This window comes from Tiliqua scincoides, chromosome 3 (assembly GCF_035046505.1).
Source record: "Tiliqua scincoides isolate rTilSci1 chromosome 3, rTilSci1.hap2, whole genome shotgun sequence".
NCBI classification, from domain to species: domain Eukaryota; kingdom Metazoa; phylum Chordata; class Lepidosauria; order Squamata; family Scincidae; genus Tiliqua; species Tiliqua scincoides.
Window position 1 is genome coordinate 94325312 of NC_089823.1, and position 27608 is coordinate 94352919.

A 27608-nucleotide genomic window follows, 5' to 3' on the forward strand; every position below is an offset into this window, starting at 1 on the left:
AATCCTGTCCAACTTTCCAGTGCTGAATGGGGTGTGTGCTGCATCCTGTGGTGGGGGAATAGTCATGGAGGCCTCCTCAAGGTAAGGGAACATTTGTTCCCTTGCCCTGGGACTGCATTGTGGCTGCATCAGTGCTGGAAAGTTGGATAGGATTGGGCCCTTATACTCTCTGTGTGAAGGAAATCAGACCACACTCCTTTATGGCCGGGTAATCTTTTTATTACCCTCAGGGTGATCAAGTAGCCATAAACCCTTATGGTCACTGTGCACCCGCAGATCTCTCCAAGACCGATTGCCAAATAGCTCCTAAACCGCAGAGCTTCCACTCCTGATAGCCAGGATAAATTTGGGGAACCCTCCCCTTGAGTCGTACTCCAGCTTACACCCCCTTGGGCTCAGCTTGACAAAAGGAGTAGACTCCCGTACAGGGTCTCCAGGGTCCACCCCGGTCACACTGGATTGCCTCCCACAACCAGTCCCTGTGCTCTCTTCCAATCCCAATAATCCAGTCAGTTGTAATAAGTAGGATTTATTGAATAAAGGTTTAAAGCAGGGTTATACAGACAGCACTCCATACGTCTAAAATTTAGGAATTTAGGCAAAGAGTACAGCAATACAATACAACACTCAGTCTAATAAAACAGTAACAACTACCTCCTAACTCTAACTATCACTCACCAAAGTCTTAGCATTCCAAAATCCGATCTAGCCCATTTTGCTGCAGTCAAGTTGGGGTCACTCCTGCCAAAGTGGTCAAGGATCTCAGGCCCCCTCAGCCAGAGACAAAGTCAGCCAGCCCATAAGCTTCCCTCCCTCACCTTTATAGGTCTCCTGACCCATCCACCAATCAGAACTCGGTGCCAGCCGAACATTCTAGGGGTGAACGTGCCACAAGCCTCCTTACTCATGGTGGAATCCCCCCTCCCATCCCGAGACACTCACAGCTGAACCCTGTTGTAAATCAAGCTGGCCTTGGAGCCCACTTGGTAGCTTGGTACGATATCAGAGGGCCCTGTGAAGCAACCTCCTCCACAGTTCTCCCAGGCTTGGTATGCACTAATTAAAGTTGGGATACAGCTGGGGTCTGACACTGGGGCCTACCAGCATGGCTACAAGCAGATCTTTCTTTATTCAGATGTTACCTGGTCCTTGATTTCCCTTTTTTGTCACACTCTGTATCTATCTTACTGATAGCTCAACATGTAATAATTCAAAAGACTATTTTGTAACATTCCAGGTGAATGCCATAATATAGTGTACGTAGTTTTGTATTGTCCGACTCACTCTCTGCTCATTAATATTGAATAACCAGGAGTCACCCTGTACATTTCTTTGTTTCCAACTTCTGGCAAACCAAGTCTTCCAAATATTATTTGCAGCTGCTTCTGTGAGTATTGTCAGTGCTTGATCTACTGGAAACTGCTTCCACCCTCTAAGATGCCTCTCATTTACAGAATCCTTTAACATATACTTCTGTGGGAGAGGGAGTTTCCAGAATATTAGTAACAGTCCCAAAGAACTGCAGCAGCTTATGACAACTTGAGACAAGATTCCTTGCCCAGGAGCTTTTCATGCTGGGAACTTAAGCATAAGTCCATGTCAAACGCACTTCTCTTCAAAGCACTGTATGCATTTGTTACATGTCTTTGAAGTTTTTACTGCTAGATCAAGAAGAAGAAAGTAGACTTGGCCAGAAAATGGAGCATAACCCAGTAAAATAAACAAAAAATTAATTATAAGATGATGTTGGGAATACCTAGACCTGCTTGTTTCAAGGTGCAAAAAGAACTTGTTTAGCAAGTCTTGCATCATATTGTGCAAATAACACCCGGGCCCAGCTTCATATTTAGGGCCCTCAGTTGAAGACCTCCAGTGGGGTCACACCAATCCTATCATGGTATAGGCACATACCTATGACCCTTTGTATTTGCAAAGATTCTTAAATATCCCATTTGTTGGATACTCCAGTATCTCCTTTCTCAGCCTTGCTGACTTTTGCATGTCCACCCAAGGCTGCATTGTGGTGAGTAGCCCCCTTGAAGGATGCATGATTTGGGCTCTCAATCTGAACTTACCAAAGGTAAACTAAAGTCCTCATCTGGCTGCAATTATGTATTGAGGTGGACCAGTTGAGACAGTTGAAATCAGAATTTGTTCTAATGAATGTCCAAGTGCTATAGGACTTTAGATCTGTTTCAGATCTGTTTTAGATCTAAACATTGTATAGTGTCTAGAGACCATTAGTTTCTCTTGGTTTTTTCTTTTTCTTTTCTTTTTTTTACTTAAAGAGACTCACTACTGGAGTCTTGCCCTTGGGTAAAATCCATTTGTGATCTAGTTGTCACCCCACTTCTTCAGTTATGTTTAGTATTCTCTGCAACACAGTACCTTTGAACAATTTACCCATTGTGTTCCAGTAAATCATTGTTGGTTCCTAATGCAATGGAGTCTTAGGTATCCTCCTAGTCTTGCAATGCTGGTTACACTTATCTGGACCATTTTACATAGTGTGATATTCACTCGTACTTATGAGTGAATATGTGTAGGATCGGCTGCTGATTGCCTTGAGAATGGCTCAAGAGTAATTTCATACAAACTTGAGCATAATCCTAGTGGTGTGCCATATTTTGACACATACACCAAACTGGAGATTGCTATCTGGAAAACAGATTTACATGCCAAATTATACAGATTTATGGCGTGAATATTACCATAGTTACCTGTGTGTTTCCTCAGTATGTTGGAGCCTGCTTTCAGGAAATGTGGGGGATCAGATGAGCTAGCAGAAAATGCTTCCTGTTAACGCCCGAGCAGGTGTTCCTAATTTTGCTCCAATAAGCAAAATATTAATGCCTGCTGATCTGTGGCCAGATCTGTATCATTCTGTCACAGTCAGGATTTCGGTTTCTTACCATAAAATGGGATCAGATCCGCTCTTACAATTTGGAAACCGTAGACTTTGAACTGGACATGTAAAATACAAAGTACTCTTCTTTTCTGTGTTCCTCTAATAGCCTGGTCTGTCTGTTTTCAGTTTGAAGGAAGGAAGTATTGTGAACATGATTTTCAGATGCTTTTTGCCCCTTGCTGCCATCAATGTGGTGAGTTTTTAACATTTATCGTACACTATGTACACTTATTTAGAAAAGAAAGAGAAAAAGCAGGTCTCTAATGCCAGCAAGATCAATCTGTATATCTGCTAGAATTACTTCTGTGTGCCACATATTAACCCATCATAACTTAAACCATTTATCACAAAAAAATTAAACACTTTTCAGACCCAAAACCTATTAACATGAAGCATAGATTACTCATAATGCTTCTGACTCTGTGGATTTTGTGTGATGATAGAACTGAAAGTATTCTATCATGTACCATAGATAATTACGCGTACATCTCTTCCCTATACCATGCAAAACTGGGTCTGTCAGCTGGGGCATGAACATAATCCTGTTTAAGCCTCCTGACTTTGCATCACTTCAAAATGAAGTGAGGGTAACTGAAGAGGAATTTCAGTGTCCAACAGACACAAGCCATGGAAATCTGTTTTCCCTCTTGTTAGCTACATTAACTGTTGTGCCCTTTGGCAGAGTATCAGGTCAAATAACTTAATTGAAATGAGATATTCTGTTTATCGAGCACAGGCATGCAATTTCTGGAACTAATTGAGGGAATTTCTGCTGCAACATATCAAAAAAAGTCAATTGAAAGAACTTGGGAGTTTTGTAAATAAAGCTATAGCCAAAATAAAGTCAGATTGTGTGTCAGTAGAAGTGCACCCATGTTGAAAAAAAGTTTGAGGAGAAGTAACAGTAGGGATCTTATTTATATTAAATTGGCCTTCTTCCTTGCCAGCTATAGAAGGCAAAAATGGCAATCCCAACTATTGCTAGTGCCGATGCAGCAGTTGCTGTGCCAGTAATAGCCGTCGCAAATGTGCCATAAAGCACATTTGTGCAGGCAGCACTGGTAGGAAGGCCTGTGCCATCCTGTCAGCATTGTATCCCTACTGACTGCCACTGGCAGAGGTGAGTGAAGTGCCAAGCAGCGCAGAGACTGGGGAAGGGTGGAACAAAGGTGGAGAGGAGTATTTATGCATGGGAAAGGGTGGAACATGGAGCAGATCAAGCCCAGGAGGGGTCAGGGTCGGGTCAGTGGATGAGGTTTCCACCATATCCTACCCTCTCTCCCATGGCTGGAGGCCTTACACGGGGCTTCTTGGACTTGAACTAGCAATGTAGCTGGTGCAGATCTGAGAAGCCCCATTGGGCAGACTGGGACTTTACACGGTGTAAGGGAACAAATGTTCCCTTACCCTGAGGAGACCTCCAGCCTGCTCCTAACCTGGACTGGATATGGCATAGGCCACTTGGCACTGCTGTGCCAGCGCAGTTTAAGGTTGGGCTGCCCATCTCAGATTGCCATCTTTCAAGGTCAATAATGGGACACTTAGGAACAAGGCAGTTACATTTCGTTGTCAGGAAGGAAGTTCTGTAATTGACTCTCCAGGACACTTTATTCCTAAGAGACTCTAGTATGGGTTGGCCATTGAAGATGCTTTAGAGATAAAGGAGTGTTTGTGTCAGAATCAGAAAATGGGGAATCACAAGTGATGAAACCTCTTTTAACTGAGGTTACATGAATAAGTGAATCCATGGATAAAGGGGAATACTTTTATACCGCTTTTCAATGAAAAGTAGTTCACAAAGTGGTTTGCATAGCAAAATGGTTCCCTTTCCCCAAAGGACTCACAATCTTAAAAAAAAAAAAATGCAGATGAGACACCAGGAACAGCCATTGGAAAGTGTGCTGTGCTGAGGTGAAGAGGGACAGTTGCTGTTCTCCTGCTAAATATAAGAGGTCATAAGAGGAGACCACATTAAAAGATGCCTCTAAAAGATGTCCAGTTACCAGGGACACATTCCCTCCAGGGGCAATCCATCAGATCACTTAGATCAGTGGTGTCAAACTTGTTTCATACAAAGGACTCAAGTTAGCATTTATCATGCCAGCTGAGGGCCGGAACTGACATCTTTAAGCAGAAGGTGACATCATTAAGTAGATGATGTACAGAAATAAGCACTTTGTTTTTCCATACAAACTCATTAGCTGCCAATGACAGAAGAGAAAATGTGCAATTCTTGTTCATATTTTCAAGATATGAGAGAGCCCAATTATTATGAGGGCCAGATAAATTGTTTCCAGGGGCCGCATTCAGTTCATGGGTCTGACACCCCTGTATTAAATGGTAAGCCTGCAAGCAGGCCTGTGCTGTTTTTAAATCTAGGGACAATATGCAGATCAATATGTTATACTAACAACATCAGGCTGCAATCCTGTATGCACTTACTTGGGAGTAAGCCCTATTGAGTGCAGTAGTGCTCACTTCTGAGTAGACCTGCCTAGTTTTTCACTGTTTGTATTATCACATTCCCTCTTTAGGAAATTCAGCTGGATCCAACTTGGATATTGGGATTACAGCAGAAAAAATACCCTACAGTAATCTTTAAACATAATATGTCTGAATGTGACCATAGACTACATCAGGAGACAGATAAAAATGCTGATATTTTGGTATGGTGATTCAGGGAAGGGAACAGATAGTATATTATTTCTAGCACTTCTTTTTTGACTTCCTAGTTTTTGTTTACTTGCAGGGGAGTTCATTATTGGTCGTGTAATTAAAGCTATGAACAATAGCTGGCATCCAGAATGCTTCTGCTGTGATATCTGCCAACAGGTACTGGCGGACATTGGATTTGTGAAGAATGCTGGCAGGTACCTCATCTCTGTTGACTGACTCTGAGCATGATGATGTTTGAGGCCTTACACAGGAGCAGAACCTATGTGAATGTTCTGCACACAAACCATTTTTAGAGCAGTTTTTCTGAACTTTTATCTTTCCACATCTTACCATGGAGAGACAGTGATCATGACCCTGTGCTAGATGATAGTAAAATAATTGGTTTGGCTTGCCTGTAGCAGAGATCTGTTCTCCCTTGCAGGTTTTTGGTAATCACCTTTCTACATGTAAAACTGAAGCACAAGTCCGTCTTTTGTGTGCGTGCGTGCGTGTGTGTGAATTTCTAGGAAGCATTTTTCTTACCATTGTTGTTTTTCCTCTGACCTTTCTCAGGCACCTTTGCCGCCCTTGCCATAATCGAGAAAAAGCCAGGGGCCTCGGCAAGTACATTTGCCAGAAGTGCCATGCCATCATTGATGAACAGCCTCTCATTTTCAAGAATGACCCTTACCATCCCGATCACTTCAACTGTGCCAACTGCGGGTGAGAGGATTTTGTTTTAAAATACTGTATATATTTTAATTTTTGCATTTACTTCCCTTTTCCAAATATTGCTCAAAATGATTCTCATCAAGTCTGAATAAGAGATTACACCCCTTGCAGCAGCACCATGTGAGCTGCCCCTCCCCCTCACTCTCAGATCCTGTCCGGGGGCAGAAGAAGCGTGAAGGAGACAGTTTCACATTGCTTCACTCCTTGGAATAGCTGAGCAAGGGGGAAGGGCAGCTTACTCTGCGAGTTTCAGAGCCATGTGGCACTTACAGCTCTGCCCCTCATCTGGCTCTGCTACTGTCTTGCAGCTGATTCTGTGCAAGTTCAAAGTATGTTCTGCTGTATTCAGTGGGCACAATGCTCTAGTAAAATGTGCATAGAACTGGAGTCATTCAGCCTATTCTGTTCTAACTTAGTTGGAACAGTTAGCTGGTCGTGCTTAGATTCCACTAAGTCCACGGGGACTTATTTCCAAGAAAGTATTATAATTGCAGTGTTCTTGGTCATTGTAATTCCCTCAGCAATACCTTGTTAGCTGAGGAGAGTTTGGTTCACTTAGGCAAAGGCTTAGCCCTGCTAATGCTGGACAGACCTGGTTCCACTCCTTTGTGTTCTGTTAATAAAACAGCTAGCTGTTTTCTTGGGCCTGTCGTGGTGGAAGGTGCCTGGCCCAGCTGCTATAATTAAAAGAACAAATATTTTTTCTTTGGAAACATCCTCCAGAGGAGGTGTGTTGCAACGCAACGCTACTTGGGCAGCACCCAGGGTTTAGAACCTTGGTGCCTGAGGAAAAGTGCTAAAAGCAGAAGCACTCTGAGGGTTTGAAAGTTAGAACTCGAGCAGCAAGAAGTCAGAGCAATGAGAGACACAGCAGACATTCAGAGGGTTGATGCAGGGAGAGCTAAGCCGGAAGTAGGAAGGTATGAGATCGAGAGAGAAGTCCGTTCTCCCGGCTAGCTTCCTTAGACTTTTATTCATTCTCAAAGCACATGATGACACTAGGGAAAATTACTGAAGGTTGCTGAAATCTGCACTGCTAAGAAACCTGCTGGCTCTGACTTGACCGCAATACACATTCCATAACATCCTCTGTTTACAGGCTCTGGGCGAAGACTCAGCAACTGGCCCACTCTGGTGTGCCTGAGTGGGGGGGAACCAGCAAGTTTGCCTGCCGGTTGCCGTGTTACCAAGGCTAAGCCCAGCGCCTGTGTAGATAACCACTACAGAGGTGTCTGTTTGTATTTCCGTGGTGCTGTATTTTAATTTGTCTTTATTTCTTGAACAGAAAGGAACTTACTGCTGATGCTCGAGAGTTGAAGGGGGAGTTGTACTGCTTGCCCTGCCATGACAAAATGGGGGTTCCTATCTGCGGAGCTTGCAGGAGGCCAATTGAAGGGCGAGTGGTGAATGCTATGGGCAAACAGTGGCATGTAGAGGTAAGCCTTAACTAAGATTAAATTTAACACTGTAAACACAGATGTAGTCAACCAAGTTTATATTCAACTAAGAAAAAAACTAAGAGACTGGAGTTATGGTTAGTCAGTGGACAAATGCATCTGGTTCTTTCATTTTGAAAATCACTATTACTATAGAAAGAGTCCATATAGTATATTATTAATGTGAAAGAGAAATATTTTTAAATTTCAGCACTCATGTTGTTTACTTGGAAATGGGTCCTGTTGATATATTTGGAAACAAATTCCAAGGTTGTATGGCTACAGTGGTAGAATGCCATTCACTTTATCATTTATTATTCTGAGGGCCTACTATAGTCTTTAAGAGCATGTTGTACTGGCATTTCAGATAAACTATTATAGTTTTATTTTGCCTTTTTACAACAATACAGTTTTGAAGCTGTTCAATTTCATCACAAGCAGAGGTTTTTTAAAATCACAGTTTTTAACAATGCAAAAAAATTAGTGATATGTCTTGTATTTAAACTACCAGTGAAATCTCCCCAAGGCTGAATGATAAGCACCAGATAGTATATTCTTCTTTTTGTGTGGTATCAGAGTATTTGTGTGTTGTTGTTGTTGTTGTTGTTGTTTTGTTCTGCCTATTTGTAAGACAGAGTGAGAGAGAATAAAAAGAAGCAACCCTGAAAAGATGAATGGGTACGGTGTGTTAAGAAGCCAAACTTAAACGCATGCTCAAGGTCACACAGAGGATGGTATTTATCTTATCTAAAGATTATCTTTTTTCTTTGCAGCATTTTGTTTGTGCAAAGTGTGAGAAACCATTCCTAGGCCACCGGCACTATGAGAGGAAAGGACTGGCATATTGTGAAACCCATTACAATCAGGTATGGCTACATCGTGCATTTTGTATTTTAGGTGCAATCCTGACTGCGCCTGGGGCCGGTAGTGGCTTACTCAGGGGTAAGGGAAAAAGTTTCCCCTTGCCTCTTACTGAGCAGTTCAAGCCCCAGTCTTGTGCTGGATACAGCGCAGGCCTCTTGGCCTGCCTGTTCCAGCGCAGGATAGGATTGCGCTGCACATAACTCAACCAGTTGCTTTTGTTGGAGGAGCAACAACAGCATGTGCACTTTGCCACCCAGTATGTGCTTAGCTGATATGTAAATGTTAGCCTGCACCAGTAGGGCAGGTTTGTTACTGGTTTAACAGCTTGGGGATCACTTCCCTTCCTATGTCTGATTAACCTCCCCTTTGGGTTCTTTCTTCTTTCTTTTTCGATATGTGTGTAACAATGGCAGAAGTTCTCTTTTTGTTCTAATAAAGGTCTTAACAAAAAGTCAGACTGCTTTAATCCCTCAGTTCTGCTGTTTTTACACCATTACCTCTAAAGCCTCTGTCTTACCACTTATGTCTTGGAACATATAGATCTGAAATTCTGAAAAGAATTGATCTGAAAAAAGCAAGAATTTGATTTAGGGTGCAGTCCTAACCCCTTATGTCAGTTCTTTCCAGCACTGGCACAGCGGTGCCAATGGGACATGTGCTGTATCCTGCAGTTGGGTGTCACTCACAGAGGCCTCCTCAAAGTAAGGGAATGTTTGTTCCCTTACCTCAGAGCTCATTGTCCTTATGTAGTGCTGGAAAGCACTGACAAAAGGGGTTAGGATTGCGCCCTTAAAAGCTTTTCATTCCACGATATTCTAGCTTGTATAGGCAAACTTTAGTCTGACATGTAAAACTCTGAGTTTTATTTTTAAATTGGCTTCTTTTCTCAAAACACATTCTAGTTTAAATTTCAAGAATTGTTATTGTTTTACTTGTAGCTTTTGCAATATTTCACAACATGGCATTGTCAGTTTTTGTGAGTTCCAGTTTATTTCTGCTTGTCACAATCATTTTACTTGTCTGTAAGAATGAAAGCATTATGATTATGTTAATAGAAGCTTCTAAAAGCATAGGCTAGAATATTCAGCCTTGAAACCCAGCCTGTTGTAAGAACTTGCACAACTTTTCCATCAAGCATTCACATGTGCAAGTATAAGGAATACATCTTGATTCTATTAATCAAGATATACAAGATTAATAGATTGTATGTCTTGTAGATACATTCTCAAGATATACAAGAAATTACTCAGTCATCCTATGTACAGTTACCTGGAAGTAAGTCCCTTTAAACTCAGTGGGACTTACTTTTGTAGCATAGAATTGCACTTTAGTCACTGAAAGGTAAAGACTTTCCATCAATAATGTGGGTTTTGTGTTTTTGTCTGTTTTGGTTGTTGTTGTTGTGGTGGTGGTGGTGGTGTGTGTGTGTGTGTGTGTGTGTGTGTGTGTGTGTGTGTGTGTGTGTGTGTTGGGGAGGGGGCTATCTTATAAGTTTGGACTATTTCATAGAAAGATAGGAATCTGCTGGAGACCGACCATTGGTTCATATAGCTCAGCATTGTCCATACTGACTGTCAGTGGCTCTCCTAGGTTTCAGGCAGTGATCTGTTCCAACCTTACCTGGAGAGGCCAGGGACTAAAACTGAGGCATTCTCCCTGCAAAGCAGGAGCTGTGCCACCAGGCTATGGCCTCACCCACATCATAACACAAGATATATTGTGAGATACCTTGCACTTGAGAGGAGGCACCAAATTATTCTTTTAGAATGCACTACCAAGTGGTCACTTCTATATCTGGGTTTATGGTTTATTGAGATGTGTAACACTAAAGCTTATGCTGTAATCTTTGAGTGGATTCAGCACTCTGATCTGAGGAGGGGCTGTTGGCAATTGAACTGAATAATATGAAGGGTTCATCCCTTCATCACCTGCATTAAAAACTTGCAACATTTCCATTCAAATTGGAGCTAAACAGTAATTTTGGCTTTACGATTTAAGTACTTTACAATTTAAGTACTTTAAGATTTAAGAGGAGCATATCATTATAAGAATATGCTTGGATATTTGAAGTCAGTGTGAAGGTGACAACACAGAGTTCCTGCCTTTGGGCTACTTGAATACCTTCTCCTAATGTTTCTGTTAACAGTTCTTTTTAAAATTTGAATAATTCTCATGTTGCTTTTTCATATATAACTTAATGTCATATGTCAATTAATGTCATTAATGTTGTGGTTCTGTATTATCTAGACTTTAACCCATCTTCATTATGACTACTAAACATGCTGTAAAGCAGTCATTGAAATGTATAAGGAAAACTCGCTCTTTAAATTGGAGCCTTAACTAAGCTTTTCCTGTGCATTTTCTTTCCTTTGTACGTATTACACTGTCTCTTAGTACTCCTCCCATGGAGTGCAATAGTGACAGGTACTGATCGAGAGCTTAAATGAAATAGTTTAGATAATGTCAAAAAGCAATTCACCTAATTTGACTGACCAGCAAATATAAAATGTCCAGAGTAATTAGAAAATGTGTAGATAAGAGCCTGGTCCCAGATCCTGCTGCTCTGCTGAATAAATTCTGAGAATGGATTGCATCACTGATTTCATTGTTTAATGTTGTAGTGACAATCTAGTACTATCCAGATGAGATTAGAATGTTGCAAAGAGACACAAAGTGTGTATAACTCAAGATTAAGCACTGCAAACCTAAATAGTCCTATTAGTACGGTAGTAATGCAGTGTAATGGGACAATTCCTTTTCATTACCTTGCATTACATTCAACACCTCTAGTGGCTGAATGTGGTATATACCCGAAAGTACATCTTTTGTGTTATTTTTAGCCCCTAGAGCAGCGGTTTTCAACTGCTGTGCCGTGGCACACTGGTGTGCCGTGAGGCTGCCTCAGGTGTGCCACGGGGCCAAGGAGTTAGGCGGCGGCGGCAGCTGCGCGTGCAGGAGAAGCGGCGGCTTGGAGCCTCGCGTGGCAGCAGGAGAAAAAGGGGCAGCTCCTGCTGTTGCTGGTGCCTGCTCCACGTGCTGATTGGGCAGGCAGCTAGAGAAGCCTGGAAGAGCTCCTGGCGGGCGGGAACGTGGAGGGAGTGAGGGTGAGCAGCAAGAGCGAGGAGGGAGTAAGAGCGAGCCTGAAGGTGGAAGCAGGTAGGAGTCAGAAGCAGCTGGCTGGCAAGGATCCTGGAGAGACCCTTTTCCTTGCCAGCAGTGCCCCAAAGTGACCCTTCCTGCCTTGCCTCCCCTGGCAAGGCTTTGGCTTTAAGGGTATGGGCCACAATCCTATCCTCACTTACCTAGGAGTAAGCCCCATTGACTGTGATGGGGCTTACTTCTGAGTAGACGTACAGAGGCTTGGTCGCAGTCTTTCTTGAGTAAATGAGCAGGCAAATGATGCTTTTCTTCCCCACCCCACCTCCTGCACACACATCCGCCCATCATAATTGCAGTCAACCCCTCTTACTGCCCCTCCCCACCCCTCCCTCTTCTCCACCTTCCAGAGTCAGTTGCCTCCCATTCTCTCTTTCTCTCTCCCCCCACCCCAGTGAATCCTGCACTTGTTTCAGCCACATCTCCTCACTGTCCCTCCAGTATGCTCAGTCTCATCTCTCTTTGCCAACACCTCCTGGCATATCAGAGCACATCAACCGATAATAGTTTGAACAGACCTGCTTCAAAACATTGTTCTTCCTTTCCAGAAACCACATACACCTCCGTCTCCAAGCTTCTTGGGAATTTCCTTCATTGTCTGATCTAAGGCTGCAATCCTAACCACACTTTCCTGAGAGTAAGCCCCATTGAACAAAATAGGACTTACTTCTGAGTAGACCTGGTTAGGCTTGTGCCCTTAGTTATATCAATTAAATTAATTGTAACATAATAATGTAATTAAAAACTGGTAGTGTGCCTTGACAACTTTAGTGCCTTGTCAGTGTGCCGTGAGCTGAAAAAGATTGAAAATGGCTGCCCTAGAGGCTAAGGAACAGCGTGGGCTGGATAAAATCCTCGGCCAGGGTATTAGCCTATTTTTAAGCCTATTAAAAAAAAAAAATTCAACTGTACATTTTTGTTTTCCAAAGTTGCATAGGCTGAATGTGTGACTCTAAAATTGTTTTCCATTTTCACAGCTGTTTGGGGACGTTTGCTTTCACTGTAATCGTGTGATTGAAGGAGATGGTGAGCCTCTATTTCTGATTGCCTTGTCATTTCAGTAAAAAAAAAACTTGTGGTAAAAGTGAGGTAGGAGAACAGAAGAGCACTGTTGGTGAACTTCATTTCGAAAACAAGATTTGCCCCACCTGATGACAAACATATACCTGAAACGTGTTCTCTCTTGCAGTGAAACAAATAAAGATGGACCCCTTTACCTCCTTTGGAGGTTTTCAAACTGTGTTCTGGGAAAACCAGGAGTTCGTTGAAGACTCACTGGAGCATTCAGTTCCAGGAACAGCAGTGACAGCAAGCTCTCCTGAAAGGACAGTCTGCTGTTAACTTTTCTCACCTGCAGTGCACAGGCAGAGGGGAGTGCTGGAGGTCCTGTCGGCCTCCCTCTTGGTTCACATGGGGCAATAGTGAAGACCAAGAGGTCTGGCAAGTTCCCTGTGTGAACAGAGTATGCGTCCTAGAGCATGTTCCAGGAAGGATCGTTTGTTATGTGTCATGGCTCTTGGATAGCCAAGTGGGTATAAAAATGGCTCCCTAAAGTAGAAAGCCTGAAAAACACCAACTTATATAAATGTATGTACCAGTGCTGGAATTGCACTCAGAGCTGGTGTTCGAAAAGTGATGCCATTGTCATTGCTAGCAAAATACGGCTTCTGGTTCTGTGGGGCTTTTTTTTAACGTGATCACTGTGAAGCCAAGACTAATTTTTGTACAATCTCCATTCAACTGTTGTGCTTAATAGTGGGAAGGAACAGCATCACAATGTAAGAGAATCTGACTGTCTCTCTCCAACACTAACAGATTTGAGGGTGCATTGAGAACGTTATCAGTTAATGCAAACAATCCGTATTGTTGAGTAGCAGCCCTAAGGCATTCTGTGCATGCAAGTAAAAAAGTGGCAAGGATGAGGCATTCTGATCATTACACATATATAGCATGACTGACTGTGACAGTATACGAGAACTACAGGGACATTTGATTGGAGTGCAAAAATTTAATGTCCAAGTATAACTGATCAGGATCTGGTTCAGTAAACATCTAGTGATTTGGAAGACTATGCTTGCTACTCTGGCAATATATGTTGGTATGAAATTATGATGACAAATATAATCCACTTTGCTAGGAGTTTTAAAACCATGAATGCCTTTGGCTAATCCAATCATTTCTCTGCTCTGTCCTAGTTGTATCAGCCTTGAATAAGGCGTGGTGTGTGAACTGCTTTGCGTGTTCAACTTGCAACACTAAGTTAACACTCAAGTAAGTTGGTGAAGGCAGTGGTGATGTCATCTGCAGCTTTGGTCTCTCTTGGGATATATTTCTTGTTGCTACATTCCTTTTCTGAGAAGGGGAAGACAAAAAACACAACCTGGGCACATTTAGGGCTGTTTCACACAACCTGAAGCCAGCGGGTATAATGCATATATCTGTGGTGTCCTCTTTAACAGTGTTTCCCAAACTGGTGAGTCACGACCCACCAGCCTGGGAAGCTCTGGCCTATCCCCTTTTAAGGGGCAGGGAGGGGGGAAGGCAGTGATGAAATCCCCAGGAGGGGGTTTCCTTACATTTACAAGCAGCACCGGCTTCGGGTGCGGGGAGCCCTGTGGATGCCTCCACAGGACTTCGCAAGCCTCAGTAACTAAAAAAAGAGGTTGGAACACACTTACAGTTTTCAATCTTGAACCTGGAAGTGGGTTCTTACATATATTTTCCCATTCCTGAAGCTTGTGGAGCCCTGCAGAGACACCTTGTAAAAGATAAGGAGCCCTCCCTTCTGTTTCCAGCTGCTGCACAATCCTAGAGATCACATTGCTGCCTTAGCCCCGCCCCCACACCTACTTAGATAGTTCCCAACTCCCTTGTAGGAGTTTAGGAACCTCTGTTCTGTAACAACACACAAGGAGCACACACTTTTGACTATCTGAGCATGCTGCATTTAGGTTGAGTCAGTTGCATCTCCTCATAAGTGTGTGTTCAAAATACTTGCCTCTAGTAGGACACATGTGGTATACAAAGGGAGTGCCCGTTACCTCTGTAATGTATGAATTAGTGGGCTGTGGTTAGGCTATCTCTAAATGCCAGGTGCAAGGGAGTGGCAGAAGGATACAGATGTCTTGTTCTCTTGTGTGCTCCCTGAAGCATCCTGTGGGCCACTGTGACACAGGAAGCTGGACTAGATGGGCCTTTGACCTGATCCAGCAGGGCTCCTCTTATGTCCTTATGAACGCCCCTTAAAAACCATAGAGATATGCATCCACCTGGAAGCACTTGATTACTTTCCAATCTTGTAGTGATAATTGCTGTAATGATACAGTATCAAGAAAATGGCAGAGAGATCCTTTCCTATTTGTAGATTTACTACTACTTCATTCTGTTTTCTGCTAAGTTCTTTTCTTCCCCTGTGTGTCTGTATCTTGACTCTTTCCTGTTCTTTCCTCTATTCCTTCTTTGCTCAACCTGAAAGGGACAAGTTTGTTGAAATCGATCTCAAGCCTGTCTGCAAACACTGTTATGAGAAAATACCAGAAGAACTTAAGCGGAGACTTGCTAAACGGGAGCGAGAAGCAAAGGAGAAAGACAAACACAAAAAGAAAAAGCCAGTCTGTCTGTAAACCTTTCATTCCTACCTACTACCAACTACGATTCTTCTTTCCTTTTGGTCAGTTTTTAGGGACTGTCTTTTCTTAAGTTTTGTTGCCTGTTTATGTGATCTCTTTAAAAAGCAATATCTAAATGCTGCATTCCTAAGTCTTGCATAGTAAGTCTAGGCTTGCATAGCTCTAAAATGAGTAAATATGCAACTTTCTTGGGAATAACTGAACTACATACAGGGCAACCTTTTGCCATAAGTGACTATCTGATTTGATTCATGTTTTTGAGAGAACTGTGTGTGAAATACTACCCAATCTTGCACAGAAGCAGTACTAGTTGCTTTGTATCTAGAAACAAATCTGTGCAGTAAGAGTGCCTATGTCTCTTTATGACATAGGTATTGCGAATGGTGCACAATGTGACTGTTTGAAAAAAATCATCCAGAAGAGAGTACACTAAGAAGAAAGGCAGTTACATCCCCATAAAGTACTTGTGTCTCTCTTGGGGGTGGTAAAGTTATTTCATTCTGGTTGGAGTGGTGTGACCTGAAACACTGGCGGATGCCAGCTTGAGTCCGCCACCTCTGCAGTAATCTCATCTGCCCCCACTCTTACTGTGCTCCTCATACATTGCCTTGAAATATGGAAGTGTGCAACTTGCAGTTTCATTGAAAAACGCATTCTTCTGGGTTTCAAGGCAGTGTTGTAATTACAGGAGTGATTTGCTTCACATGTATGAAGCAGAATCTGCTTCACGCACTCTCCTGTGCAAAGCAAATCATTCTTGAATTGATGGAGAGAGGCAGCAACAGCAGACTCGGAGTGAAAGTCAACCAACTCCACCCCCCCCCCTCAGAACCTTCACAATCTGCCACTGATGCAGCTGCTTCCAGTTGCTGCATGGATAGACTAACCCTGATTCTGGTCATGTGAAATGTTTAGATAAGAGAGTGACTTGCAAAAAGCACTCTGATGTGTAAACATAATATGGGAGGTGAACTCACTGCTCAGCTACAGAGTACCAGCCAAGTGTGTTCATCACCACTTACGTAACATTGTAAAAAAAAAATATGGAACCAACACTGGTGGAAATTTTATTTTTATTTAAACTTTGTTTTGAGCAAAAAGGTGTAAGTGCATGGAGACTAGGTTGCTTCCATTAAGGCTGTCTTCTGTTTATCTTTCCTCCACCCCCCTTTTAACTAATTTTAGAAACAAGTTTGTGGAATTTGATATGAAGCCCGTCTGTAAGAAATGCTATGAGAAGTTTCCTCTGGAGCTCAAGAAGAGACTGAAGAAGTTGGCTGAAACACTGGGAAGGAAGTGAGGCTCTGCTTCGGATTTCAGCTTGCTGTGCAAAAATTAGGAAACTACCAATATTACAGACTTATTTTTGATGAGTCCACGAAACGTATGCAAAAGGAGAAAAAACTAATGTATTCCTCTCTGCATGACTAGCTTCACACTAAAATGTTTGCCTCACTGCCTTGAAAATTTTACCTCTAAAACCTCTCTACATGTTATGTAACTTCATAGCCAACCACTTAGATTCTGTGTTTTACTCTTATATACATCTCTAGATATATACATTGTATTTGCCTAGTTAGTGACTGATAAAAATGAGGCCTTTATATTGCAGTGGGATCCATTCAAGTGGACATTTGGTGCTATATTGGGCCAATTTAGCAGAGTAATCTGCATGTAGTCCAGCTGTTGTTCTGTGTTTGAGTTCAGCATCAACCCTCACCAAACAGACCAAACCTCATTTTAAACTAAAACTACAGCATAAGTTGTCTGGTGTTGGGAGAAATGCTGGAGCATAGCAAAGAAGAAAAACCCAGATCATAGGCAGGTAGCTATCCTTTAGCACTTACTTTCTTAGCTCCCTGGATGATGGCCATAGAATTGAATGCTCATGGGTGCATATTGTAATTTAAAACTCTGATTAAGAATTGTGTCCCCTCTATTAAAGCTCCTATGATGTTAATGAGGGCTGGGGGTAGGGAGTGGTCCTAACTGCTGAGTTAATTCCTCCACAGCTCTCTGCCCTGTACAACCAACCTTAGATGTTAAGAATTATGAGATCCATACCTATAAATAGTGAGGTTTTTGAAACAAGGAGTTCTTATTCTTTGCCTTCTGTTTGTGAACTGATAAGAATCTGCAGTTACATTTTCAAACTTTGTGGTGTTATCAGGAGAGCTGGAAGCGTTCCTGACAAAAGATGTTGGCATTTTCAACATTTAAGAAGAGTCCATATTCCATCAGGGTGCTGCATTTCTTCTAACTAAGAACCCTAGATATGTACATTTTTATGGAGGTTGTATTTTTTACAGTTGCTCAGATATGTATCTTACCAGAGAGTTCTTTGAAAATATAAAAAATGCAGAAATGTTCCAAGATTGTATGTACTGTAATTTAATCTGTGTGCAGCAGTTTGAAGGTTATGCCCCAGTATAACTGCTCCAGAATGCATTCGCTAGCAGGTTGCAGATCAAAGTGGAAAAGAGCAACTTCCTACTATCACTGGAAATACTGTTTATGTATGCAGAGCGACTTGACTTTTGCAGGGATCCTTTATGTTACAGAAACATGTTCCTGTGTGCTTTTGTATTTCCTGTCCTTGTTGTGCCTTATTCTGCCATACTTATGCAATATTAGTCAAAATATTTAATCTTTATATACTGTTATTTTGTATTTTTATGCAGAATATATATACCAAGTATTTCCAAAAAACACATACATTAAACATTTTGGACTTATAAAGCCTTGATGAGGTTGCTGTCGTTGTTGTTCTTTTTAATGATGCCGGATGCTTGAGTTCTTTAAAGCATATTTCCTTTTATTCAGCTTAGTTATTTTAAAATAATATGATATAAAGATTTGAAAATGTCCCAATTTGAACTGAGTGTAAATTGTGTTACTTGGTCAATAAAATACAGTGTTCACTATCTTCAGTTTCCAGTGCCGCCCTTTGTAGATAGGAATTAAACTGAATTCAGAAGCCACAGCTGGCATCTTGACCTTTTGTGGAGTGCTCTGCTGTTGAAAACTCCCTCTGTATCAGAAGGATCCTCCTGAGTGGAATATACCAGTATTTTACCTTGCACTTTTCCATTCAAAATATGATTTTTCATTTTTATAGTCTTTCATTTTTATAGTACAGTCTTTCATTTTTATAGTACAGTTTTTCTCAAACTGTGGGTCTCAAGCCAATTTCAGGTGGGTCCCCATTCATTTCGATGTGTATTTTATTTTTAATATATTAGACTTGATGCTGCCGTGGTATGTGACTGCATTTGGGGAAATATTACAGATCTGTACTTGACGACCCTTGCTCGGAGTAAGAGTGAGTGCCTTCTGAATTCTTAGGAGGCTCGTTTTGAGAGATTTTGCTTTAGACATAAGGCTCTCTTAGCGTGGAGATGTCCATCCTTTTGGAGCCTGTCAAAGAGAGAGACCAGAAAGGAGTCCCACCATCTACAGAGATTGGTGTTGAGAGGAAGGCTGCCAATATCGGCGACTGTCTTCTGAGCAAAAGATTGCCTGCCATGTCCTTGGCCTGAGAGGGACCTGTCATCAGAGGAAAATCTCCAGCTGGAGCCAGCAACAGGATCAGCATTAACAGTTAAAGCTAGCTGGGCTCACAAGTGCGTGCAAACACACAGAAAGTGTGTAAGAGGTGGGTAAGAGTGGGATTATAGAGCTGGACTTCTTTGGACTTCCTCAAACATACAATTCAATATTGGAGCTATACAAATTCTCTTTCATCAATCTGTTATGGGATGGGGGTCAGATCTTTTCCAAAAAGCTGAAGAGACAGTCTGTTTTCCCCCAAAAAACTGCAGGTCTGAAGATCTTTATCAGGCGAGATAAGATCTTTCCACGGTGCAGGTATCTGAGATTTTGAAAGCCAGACCGGGGGGCTTTCTTCTCAGAAACTTAATCATCAGGGACAATACTGGGGGAGGTGCAGTGTCTGCAATCAAGCTGCTGGCTCCATGCTAAGATACCATATGGAAGAAAAGGCATGAAGCGTAAAGTTTAAGTTGGAAATTTAAGATACCACAGATACTTGCCATAGGTTAACTCCACAGATAAGCCGAGGGCAGGTTTTGAGCCAACAATCATGGAATTTTCTGTGACCCTCGGATAAGTCGGGGGTTAAACTTAGGGGGGTCTGACTATAGTTTTGTCTGATTTTACCTGAGGCCAGATCCTGAAAAATAACCTACCACTAATTGTTACCTAAGAACTGTAGCCTCTAATTTATTAAAAACATAGTAAAAGATAAGATACATTTTTATTCTTTTTAAATTCTGGTTGTCACCACCTTTTTGTAAACACTATTAGAGTAAGCGCACTGTAAACAACATACCAGTAAATCAGTGGTTCCCAACCTGGTATTCATGTACTCCCAGGGACACTCAACAGAACCTTTAGGGGTACTTGAAAAAGAATGGAATAATGGCAGAAAAAGGCAGGCTGTGTTTCAGTATGCCTTGCAAGGCAGGAATGTCTTGCAAGGACCAGCAAGGTAGGAAGGGAGATAGCTAGTTGGCTGTGAAAGCCCCACCATTAGCTAGTTTTTGGTCATCAATCCATGTATGAACCAGTGATTGAAAACCAGTACAGTAAAAAAAAGCTGAAACATAATGTGGAAAGTGATCAATCACCCAGAATTTCTCAGCACACTTCTGGTGCAAAACTGCAAAGGCAGAGTCTTCTGTTCCTCAAACAGATGAAAAAAGAAAATATGTGATGAATAGATGAAGTCTGAGAGGAGATGAGTGTATTATTAATTACAAACATTTTGATAATATGAAGGGTACAATTTATGGAAATGGGCTGCCAAAGGAAATGCAAGTGAAAAAGGTTGGGAACCACTGCAGGAGATCCATGAATCAAATCGACCTTTAAGGTGGACATGAGGAGAACCATGAATCAAATCCACCTTTAAGGTGACTGGTGTGTTAAGCCAGAAGCTCGACATACAACCCATAACACATAGTTGTGAGTGTGCAATTCAATTCACAGCAGAGAGATGCAGCTGCATATATTTGCAACACTTTTTACTCAGAAGTAGACCCACTGCTTTCCATGGGTGTTATTCTGAAGTAATGCTGCATTGAATTGTAGCCTGGGAATTGTTGCTTCAAATGGAAAGGGGATCCCATCCTGGTGTGGAAAAAAAAAAAAAGACCTCTGCCAAATGCAAAGCCTTTGCAAAAGGGAATCAGGTTGCAGCAGCAAAAGGGAACGGAAGGAAATAAAAAGGTTAACTTTGGCTGGAACATCCCAGGAAAGTAACTATAGCAACTAACCAGCTGCCTGCCTAAGCTTAGCAGAGAAATGAAACTATTCAGAGTTGAAAGGCTCTGCCCTCTGATTGACCCGGAGATGAGGGGAAGTGATAACTGGAGCTTGATTACCTGGGCAAAAATTTCATGTACTATACCTGAGTATCTATGTAAGTATGTGTTAATATTGTCCCCGGCTTTGATTGACTGACTGGGCTAAAAGCCCTGGATACACTGAAGGCGTTAATGAGAAACTTTCTAAGGATGTTGAAAGTGCTCTTTGTAGTGGAATAAATCGGTCTTGGATTATAACTATAAATATAATTTGGTGTGTGGACTAAAATCCAGAGTTGCTTGTGGGCATAATTTATTAGACTTGAAAGAGTTTTGTCTTGATGTGGACAGTAGGTGGAATAAATGTTATCATTTACTGTCCACCTACTTTTGGGTCACCCTGTATATGACTTAGAATGAATTAGAAAAAATAGCTGGAAATGTTAACGTGTGGATGAATTGTTTTATAGATGGTTATTATGTTAAATGATAAAAAGTGAATATTTAGAAAATATAGGGAATTAGGAAAAATCAATTATATTTGATATAAGAAATATATAAATGAGTAGAAGAAGTAGATGGAAGAATTGTTTTATATGTTATATTTTGGTAATTAGATTATTTTCTTTTAATATTAATGAGTAATTGAAGTTTATGTTTGATAGAAAGTGAAAATTTAGAAAGTATAGTACAGGGCATTAGGGAAAATTTAGTATATATTATATAAATAAATGGATAAACTAATAAGAGGCAGAAGTAGATGAGTAGTAGATTAGGAGATATGGTATGATGAATGAGTAATGGTATATGGTATTTAGCACTCCTAAATGTTTGTTATATGTTTGTATGTTTGTGTGTTAATTAAAAATAAATAAATAAAAATGGGGAAAAAATATCTTTTCCAAAAAGCTGCAGTTACATCCTTGCAGCTACCAAAGATTTACCTATTAGCTCCAGATCATAATTTAATACGAGTAAGTAAGCTTTTAACATGGGTGTTGTTTTAGGGTCATAAATTAGATCAGAGAACAGAACATCCTATATTGTCTTTTTAAAAAACTCCTTTTAAATATCTAGAATTGGTTGACAATTTTCAAAAAATGTATTTTATCAGCTCCTGTTTAGCCGCCTACATATGATCTCAGGTACCTCGATTTAACAAACTAACATGGGAAGGGTGTCCATGAAAGTCAAAATGTTGTTACATCAGAATGCATTTATGCCAATGCACATGCCATGTCAGTGCGTGCACAAAACATAAATGAATAGCTTCTAAAGAAGCTAACATTGCCCATTATTTCTGGAAATGGGCTGCCAAGGCGAAAAAGGCAAAGTGAATGGTGAGCGTGCCCAGCACCACCTTCGTTATGTCCACACTCAGAACAGCTCAGAGAAAGGAACTAAGAACTTTATGACTGTTGCTCTAATGCCTGGATGCTGAGCTTGTGAGGATGGCAGGAGAAGCCCAAAGGGGGTACCTCTGTTATTCGGGCATTAACTCCCTATGAGAATTCCTTTCCTGGATATGCACTCAGTATTAGAGATATGCTGTCAGTCCATGCATACTTACTTGGAAGTAAGTTCAATGGTGCTTTTTCCATGTGCATCAGAATGTCTCATAAGCTTAAAACAAGGGTGACAAACATAAGGCCTGCAGGCTGGATATGACCCCTGGAAGATCTGTATGCTGCTCTCATGATTAGCAGGGCCATCGGCATCACTCTCAGCTGTTGAGCTGTGAAGTGAGGCCTTGGCAGAAGTGGCACTGCAGAAAGGGCAGCCTGCATGATAACTGAGCTCACCCAGCGCCACCATTTCAGTAATGCTGCTTCTGCTGTGGTGCTGGGAAGAGACAGAATGAGGCCTCAGAAGGCGAGGGAGGAATGGTACAGAGGAAGATGCAGACCAAGAAGGGTGAGAAAGGGAGAAGCTGTCAAGGCCCTGGGAGAGCCCAATTTTAATGCAGGCTATTTTTTCAGTGCAGCTTCTGCTGAGGCATCACTTTGCAGAGCACCTCTCAGCTGCTGAGCTGTGAAGTGAGACCTCAGCAGATGCAGCAGTGTTGAAAGCAGTGCTGAAAGTGGCTGTGTGATCATTGGGCTCTCCCAGATCTTGAAAATATGATTAAGGTCTGAATGTTTGCAGCTAATGAGTTCCTAAGTGAGTAAAAGTTCTTATTTCTGGTCATCACCTCCTTAAAGATGTCATTTCCTGCTTAATGACATCACTCCTGGCCTTCAGCAGGCATCATAAATACTTCTTGGCCCTCTGTATGAAATGAGTTTGATACCCAAGGGTTAAAACCTACCCTCAGCTCAAAACCCATATAGATTCAAAAAGCATACCAAACTTCTGGGTTGACCCTGGATAGTTTTTTCTCTTTATATCTGGATGGAAGTAAAAGCTGTCCTGAAGACATCCAGGATATTAGCCTCACTGTAATTAGGAATAACCCTTCTTTCCCAGTTCCACAAAAAGGATGCAGAAAAAAAGCAGGAGTTCATATTTTTCTAACTCAGTCATATTTCAAATGGAAAATGTGAGGCTTAAAAATACTTCTAAACATTTTAAAGTACATGTGTGAAATGTTAAAGGTGTGCAATGCTCCTGCTTAAAGCCCTAATTTAGGTTGGGAGGGATGCCAATTAAGCCCAGCCCACAGGTGTACACATTTGATCCCTGATGTGTATATGCAACATTGGGCAGAAATGCTTAAGGGCCCAATTCTGAAATCCAATTTTCCAGTGCTGGTGTAGTTGTGCCAGTGGGGTGTGCACTGTATCCTATGGTGGAGGGGCAGTCACTGGGACCTTCTCAAGGTATGGGAACATGTGTTCCCTTACCATGAGGATGCATTGTGGCTACACTGGAGTTGGAAAGTTGGATAGGATTGGACCCTAAGTAGAATGAACTTTAAATGCCCAGAAGGCATTCTGAGGAGTGGGTGTGGAAATTCAAACCAGCCTCACCCCAAGATGCAATATTAACAGTGGATTATATAGCAAGGTTGGTGGAAGTCTCTCTGTCTCAGAAAAAGCTTATGCCCCCTCAATAGGGAGATAATAGATTACTGTAGATTTTTAACTTTTATATCCTGCCTTTCTCAAAGCTCAAGGCAGTGTACAAAAGACATAAAGCATAAAAATTACAAAATGAACCACAAAAATCTAGAACATCATTTGAACTTCACTTGTTGGCAACCTTCAGTCTCAAAAGACTATGGTATCGCGCTCTGAAAGGTGGTTCTGGAACAGCGTCTAGTGTGGCTGAAAAGGCCGATTTGGGAGTGACAATCCCTTCCACACTGGGAGCAAGTGCAGTCTGTCCCTGGTCTGTCTCCCTGGCTATGGGCCTTCCTTCTTTGCCTCTTAGCCTCAGACTGTTGGTCAAGTGTCTCTTCAAACTGGGAAAGGCCATGCTGCACAGCCTGACTCCAAGCGGGCCGCTCAGAGGCCAGGGTTTCCCACTTGTTGAGGTCCACTCCTAAGGCCTTCAGATCCCTCTTGCAGATGTCCTTGTATCGCAGCTGTGGTCTACCTGTAGGGCGCTTTCCTTGCACGAGTTCTCCATAGAGGAGATCCTTTGGGATCCGGCCATCATCCATTCTCACGACATGACCGAGCCAACGCAGGCGCCTCTGTTTCAGCAGTGCATACATGCTAGGGATTCCAGCACGTTCCAGGACTGTGTTGTTTGGAAGCCAGTACTGTAAATAGAATTACATAGAGTGATTCTAAAAACCCATAGGTGATGACAAATAAAAAAAGCAATACATAACTAAACATACATGTGAATACCCAATAAAAACAGGTCAACTAAAAGACAACCAGGAATATTCCACCTTTTACCCACCCTTTGGCACTGTCATTGGCAGGGGTATTTTCTTAAACTAACAAAGGGCGCAATCCGAACCCACTTTCCAGCACTGACATAAGGGCAATGCAGCTCTGAGGGAAGGGAACAAACATTCCCTTACTTTGAGGAGGCCTCCATGAGTGACACCCAACTGCAGGATGCAGCACACGTCCCATTGGCACCGCTATGCCAGTGCTGGAAAGTACTGACATGAGGGGTTAGGATTGTGCCCAAAAAGTCATGTCTTTTCACACTAAAATAATTAAAAAGCTCATGAACTCTCTCTTAAGAACATAAAAAGAGCCCCCCTGGCTCGATCAGGCCAAAGGCCCATCTAGTCCAGCTGCCTGTATCTCATGGTGGCCTCAGGGAGCACACAAGACAACAGGAGACCTGCATCCTGGGCCCTCCTCTGCATGTGGCATTCTGAGTAGCCTGCCTCTAAAACCAGGAGGCTGCACAGACCTGTCATGGCTGGCAACCCAGGATGGGCTTTTCCTCCAGAAACTGGCCCAACCCCCTTTTCAAGGCACCCAGGCCAGATGCCCTGCCCGCATCCTGTGGCAGGGAGTTCCACAGACTCATCACATGGTGGGTCAAGAAACGTTTTCTGTGGTCTCTCCTCCCAGCAGCCAGTTTCAGTGCCTGTGCCCTGCTCTGGTGCTGCTATGTGAGAGGGACGAGGTACCCCCTGCCCAGTTCTGCATGCGGTGCCTTGGCCGAAGCCTCTCGTGTGGAGCACAGCTCCACGCTGGGCCCTCTACTGCTCTCTTAGGGCAGCGCTCACTGTGGCGGCCCAGGGACCAAATGTGCACACTGCGGGCCGGGCAGAGAGAGGTTAAGCGGGAGGCGGGCGGGGGAGCATTCCCTGAAAGAGCCACTGGCCAGTGGGCGACGCTCTTGCCTCCTCTCCCCTCCCGCCTCTAAGGTTAAAAAGAACGTTCGCTACCCTTTCGTCTCTATGGTCAACAAACGTTCGTCGCGGCCGCTCCTTCTTTCGTTCTAATTGGCTAACGTGCCACTTGTTCGCGCGTTATTTCCGTCGCGCGGCGGTTGACGCAATAGAGGCGTTGAGTGCCGCGCGGGGCGTCGTCACCGCTGTTTGAGCGGCGCCTCTCCGAGACCGGCTTGCGCCCCCCCCGCCTCCTTCCCTCCCCCGAGCCCGGCGGCGGGCCTCTTTCGGCATCACGATGAGGCGCAGCAAGGCGGAAGTGGACCGCTACGTCTCTTCGCTGCAGGCCGCGGCCCCTTCGCCCAAGGAGGTGCGTGCTGCGGGGAGAGGGGCGCTTCTTCCTTCTCCTCTTTCGCCGGGGCTTGGTGGAGGCGGCCGCGAGTGGGGGGAGCAGGAGGAGGAGGCCGGCGCGGCAGTGGCGCTTCCCCTTCGCCTCTTCTCCCGCTCCGTCTGTAGCAGCAGCCTGGTCCCCGGAGCGGGGGGGGGGAGCCCTTTGCCACCCGGGTTGGGCGCTGCCTGGGAGCTCAGCTCGCCTTGGAGGGGGCTGTCGAGCACAAGGCCCGCGGCCTGGACGCAGCCCAGGAAGCTCTTTGGTCGGCCCTCGGGCTTTCCCAGCACCGCCACCAGCCGCTCTCAGCTGCTGGGCTGAGCTGAGCTGTCACTGCTGAGGGGCCACCTGCATGATCACCGGACTGTCCCCTCACTGAGCAGCTGGCTGCAGTTGAGTTCCCAAGTGAGAAAAAAGGGCTTATTTCTGGTCATGGCTGGCTTCTTGACATCACTTCCTGCTTCATGACATCACTCCCTCCTCCATGTCATCACTCTCTTTCTCATGACATCACACCCGGCCCTCAGCAGGCACCATGAATGCTGTCCGGCCCACTGTATGAAATGAGTTTGAAACCCCTGCTCTAGAGAGCCCAACTGCCCCCCCCCCAGACTGGCCCCTGAACCCTCAGCAAGGGGAGGGTATCAATACACATGTGTTCATTTTCAGTGGCTAGTCCTGATTCATTCATATGAAAAAAAACACGCTGGTTCGGGTGCGTGTTGTAGAGCAGTGATGACTAATGAGTGTGACCTGACAAATTCTTTACACTGTACGCTAACAAAATTCATACTAACAAAAAAGGCTTTAAAAGCAGCTACAGTATCTCTGTTCTGGGATTGTGCTGCAACAAAAAAAGAGATCATTCCAGTAACATCTGGCAAACTTATGCAGTTTACAGCCCAATCCTATCCCTGGCAGCGTCTAGGGCTCCAGTGGTGCTGAAATGGTGACTGGTAGATCCTGTAGGCACCGGGCTAGTGCCAGGAGTCTCCCTGGGGTAAGGGAGTGTTTGCTTCCTTACCCCAGGTAATGCCGCTGCACCACCAATGAACTAGGCTGCCTAGGGATGGAGGGAGGTTAGGGTTTGATGGCAGAGCCTGCTGCCATCTCCACCACCACCCCTGGACCAATCCTCCCTTCCCTCTGCTGTGTTCCACCCACTTCCCCTTCTCCTTCCCCCAAGAATGCTCACCGTTGGCCAGTGCTGGAGGAGCGCTGGCTGTCCATCTATACATCGCTGAGGCCCAGTGCCAGTAGCCCATCCTCTCTGGGTTCCACAGGTGTGCTCTATGACACATTTGCAGCATCCAGTCCTGTGTTGGAGCTCAGCACCAGCACTAGGCCTGCTTAAGATGGGGCCCTCAGATTTTTATGCTAAACCCCTATGTCTTGTTCTTTCTCATTGAATATCCCCTTTTCAGTATATTCTCTTGGATATCTTTTCCTTTTTGTTCAGTCAGTAATGCTGCCTCAGATGAAGTTGCATAACTATGCAAATTATATTTGCATTTGGTACCTGTAATAACTTCTTTCAGTAACTCAGAATTTTAGGTTCTCATATTTATTGCTGAAATAAATATGAGACACATTTAAATGTGACAGCATGTGTCAGTTTTGTTTCCTCCAGGTATGGTATTTTAGAGCATTGGTGGGAGAGAAGCATGCATTTCTCTCTTGCCGTTAGGGTTCCCAGAGGCGGGTAGTTCCAGTGTGGGAAATGGAATACTGGCCTAGGTTGACCTTTGGCCTGATCCAACAGAACC

General features: G+C 43.3%; 2 protein-coding genes across 5 annotated transcripts in view; both read left to right on the forward strand.

Moving 5' to 3' along the window:
• LIMS1 (LIM zinc finger domain containing 1) overlaps positions 1 to 18304 on the forward strand; it is a 93357-nt gene extending 75053 nt beyond the window's left edge. For 2 of the 3 annotated variants that reach the window (XM_066622365.1, XM_066622363.1), the window contains exons 3-10: positions 3035 to 3101; positions 5658 to 5778; positions 6137 to 6286; positions 7581 to 7731; positions 8505 to 8597; positions 12729 to 12777; positions 13947 to 14022; positions 15227 to 15421. In XM_066622365.1, the coding sequence (XP_066478462.1) occupies positions 3035 to 3101; positions 5658 to 5778; positions 6137 to 6286; positions 7581 to 7731; positions 8505 to 8597; positions 12729 to 12777; positions 13947 to 14022; positions 15227 to 15374 (855 nt within the window). In that variant the 3' untranslated portion in view covers positions 15375 to 15421. Of the gene's footprint in view, positions 1 to 3034; positions 3102 to 5657; positions 5779 to 6136; positions 6287 to 7580; positions 7732 to 8504; positions 8598 to 12728; positions 12778 to 13946; positions 14023 to 15226; positions 15422 to 16565 lie in introns of those variants that run through there. The other variant, XM_066622364.1, reaches the window with a different exon arrangement.
• Positions 18305 to 25650: 7346 nt separating this feature from the next.
• The window catches only part of LOC136644969 (E3 SUMO-protein ligase RanBP2-like), a 39781-nt gene continuing 37823 nt past the window's right edge, over positions 25651 to 27608 (forward strand). For both annotated transcript variants that reach the window (XM_066621224.1, XM_066621225.1), the window contains exon 1: positions 25651 to 25824. In XM_066621224.1, coding sequence (XP_066477321.1) covers positions 25753 to 25824 — 72 coding nt within the window. In that variant the 5' untranslated portion in view covers positions 25651 to 25752. The remainder of the gene's footprint in view (positions 25825 to 27608) is intronic.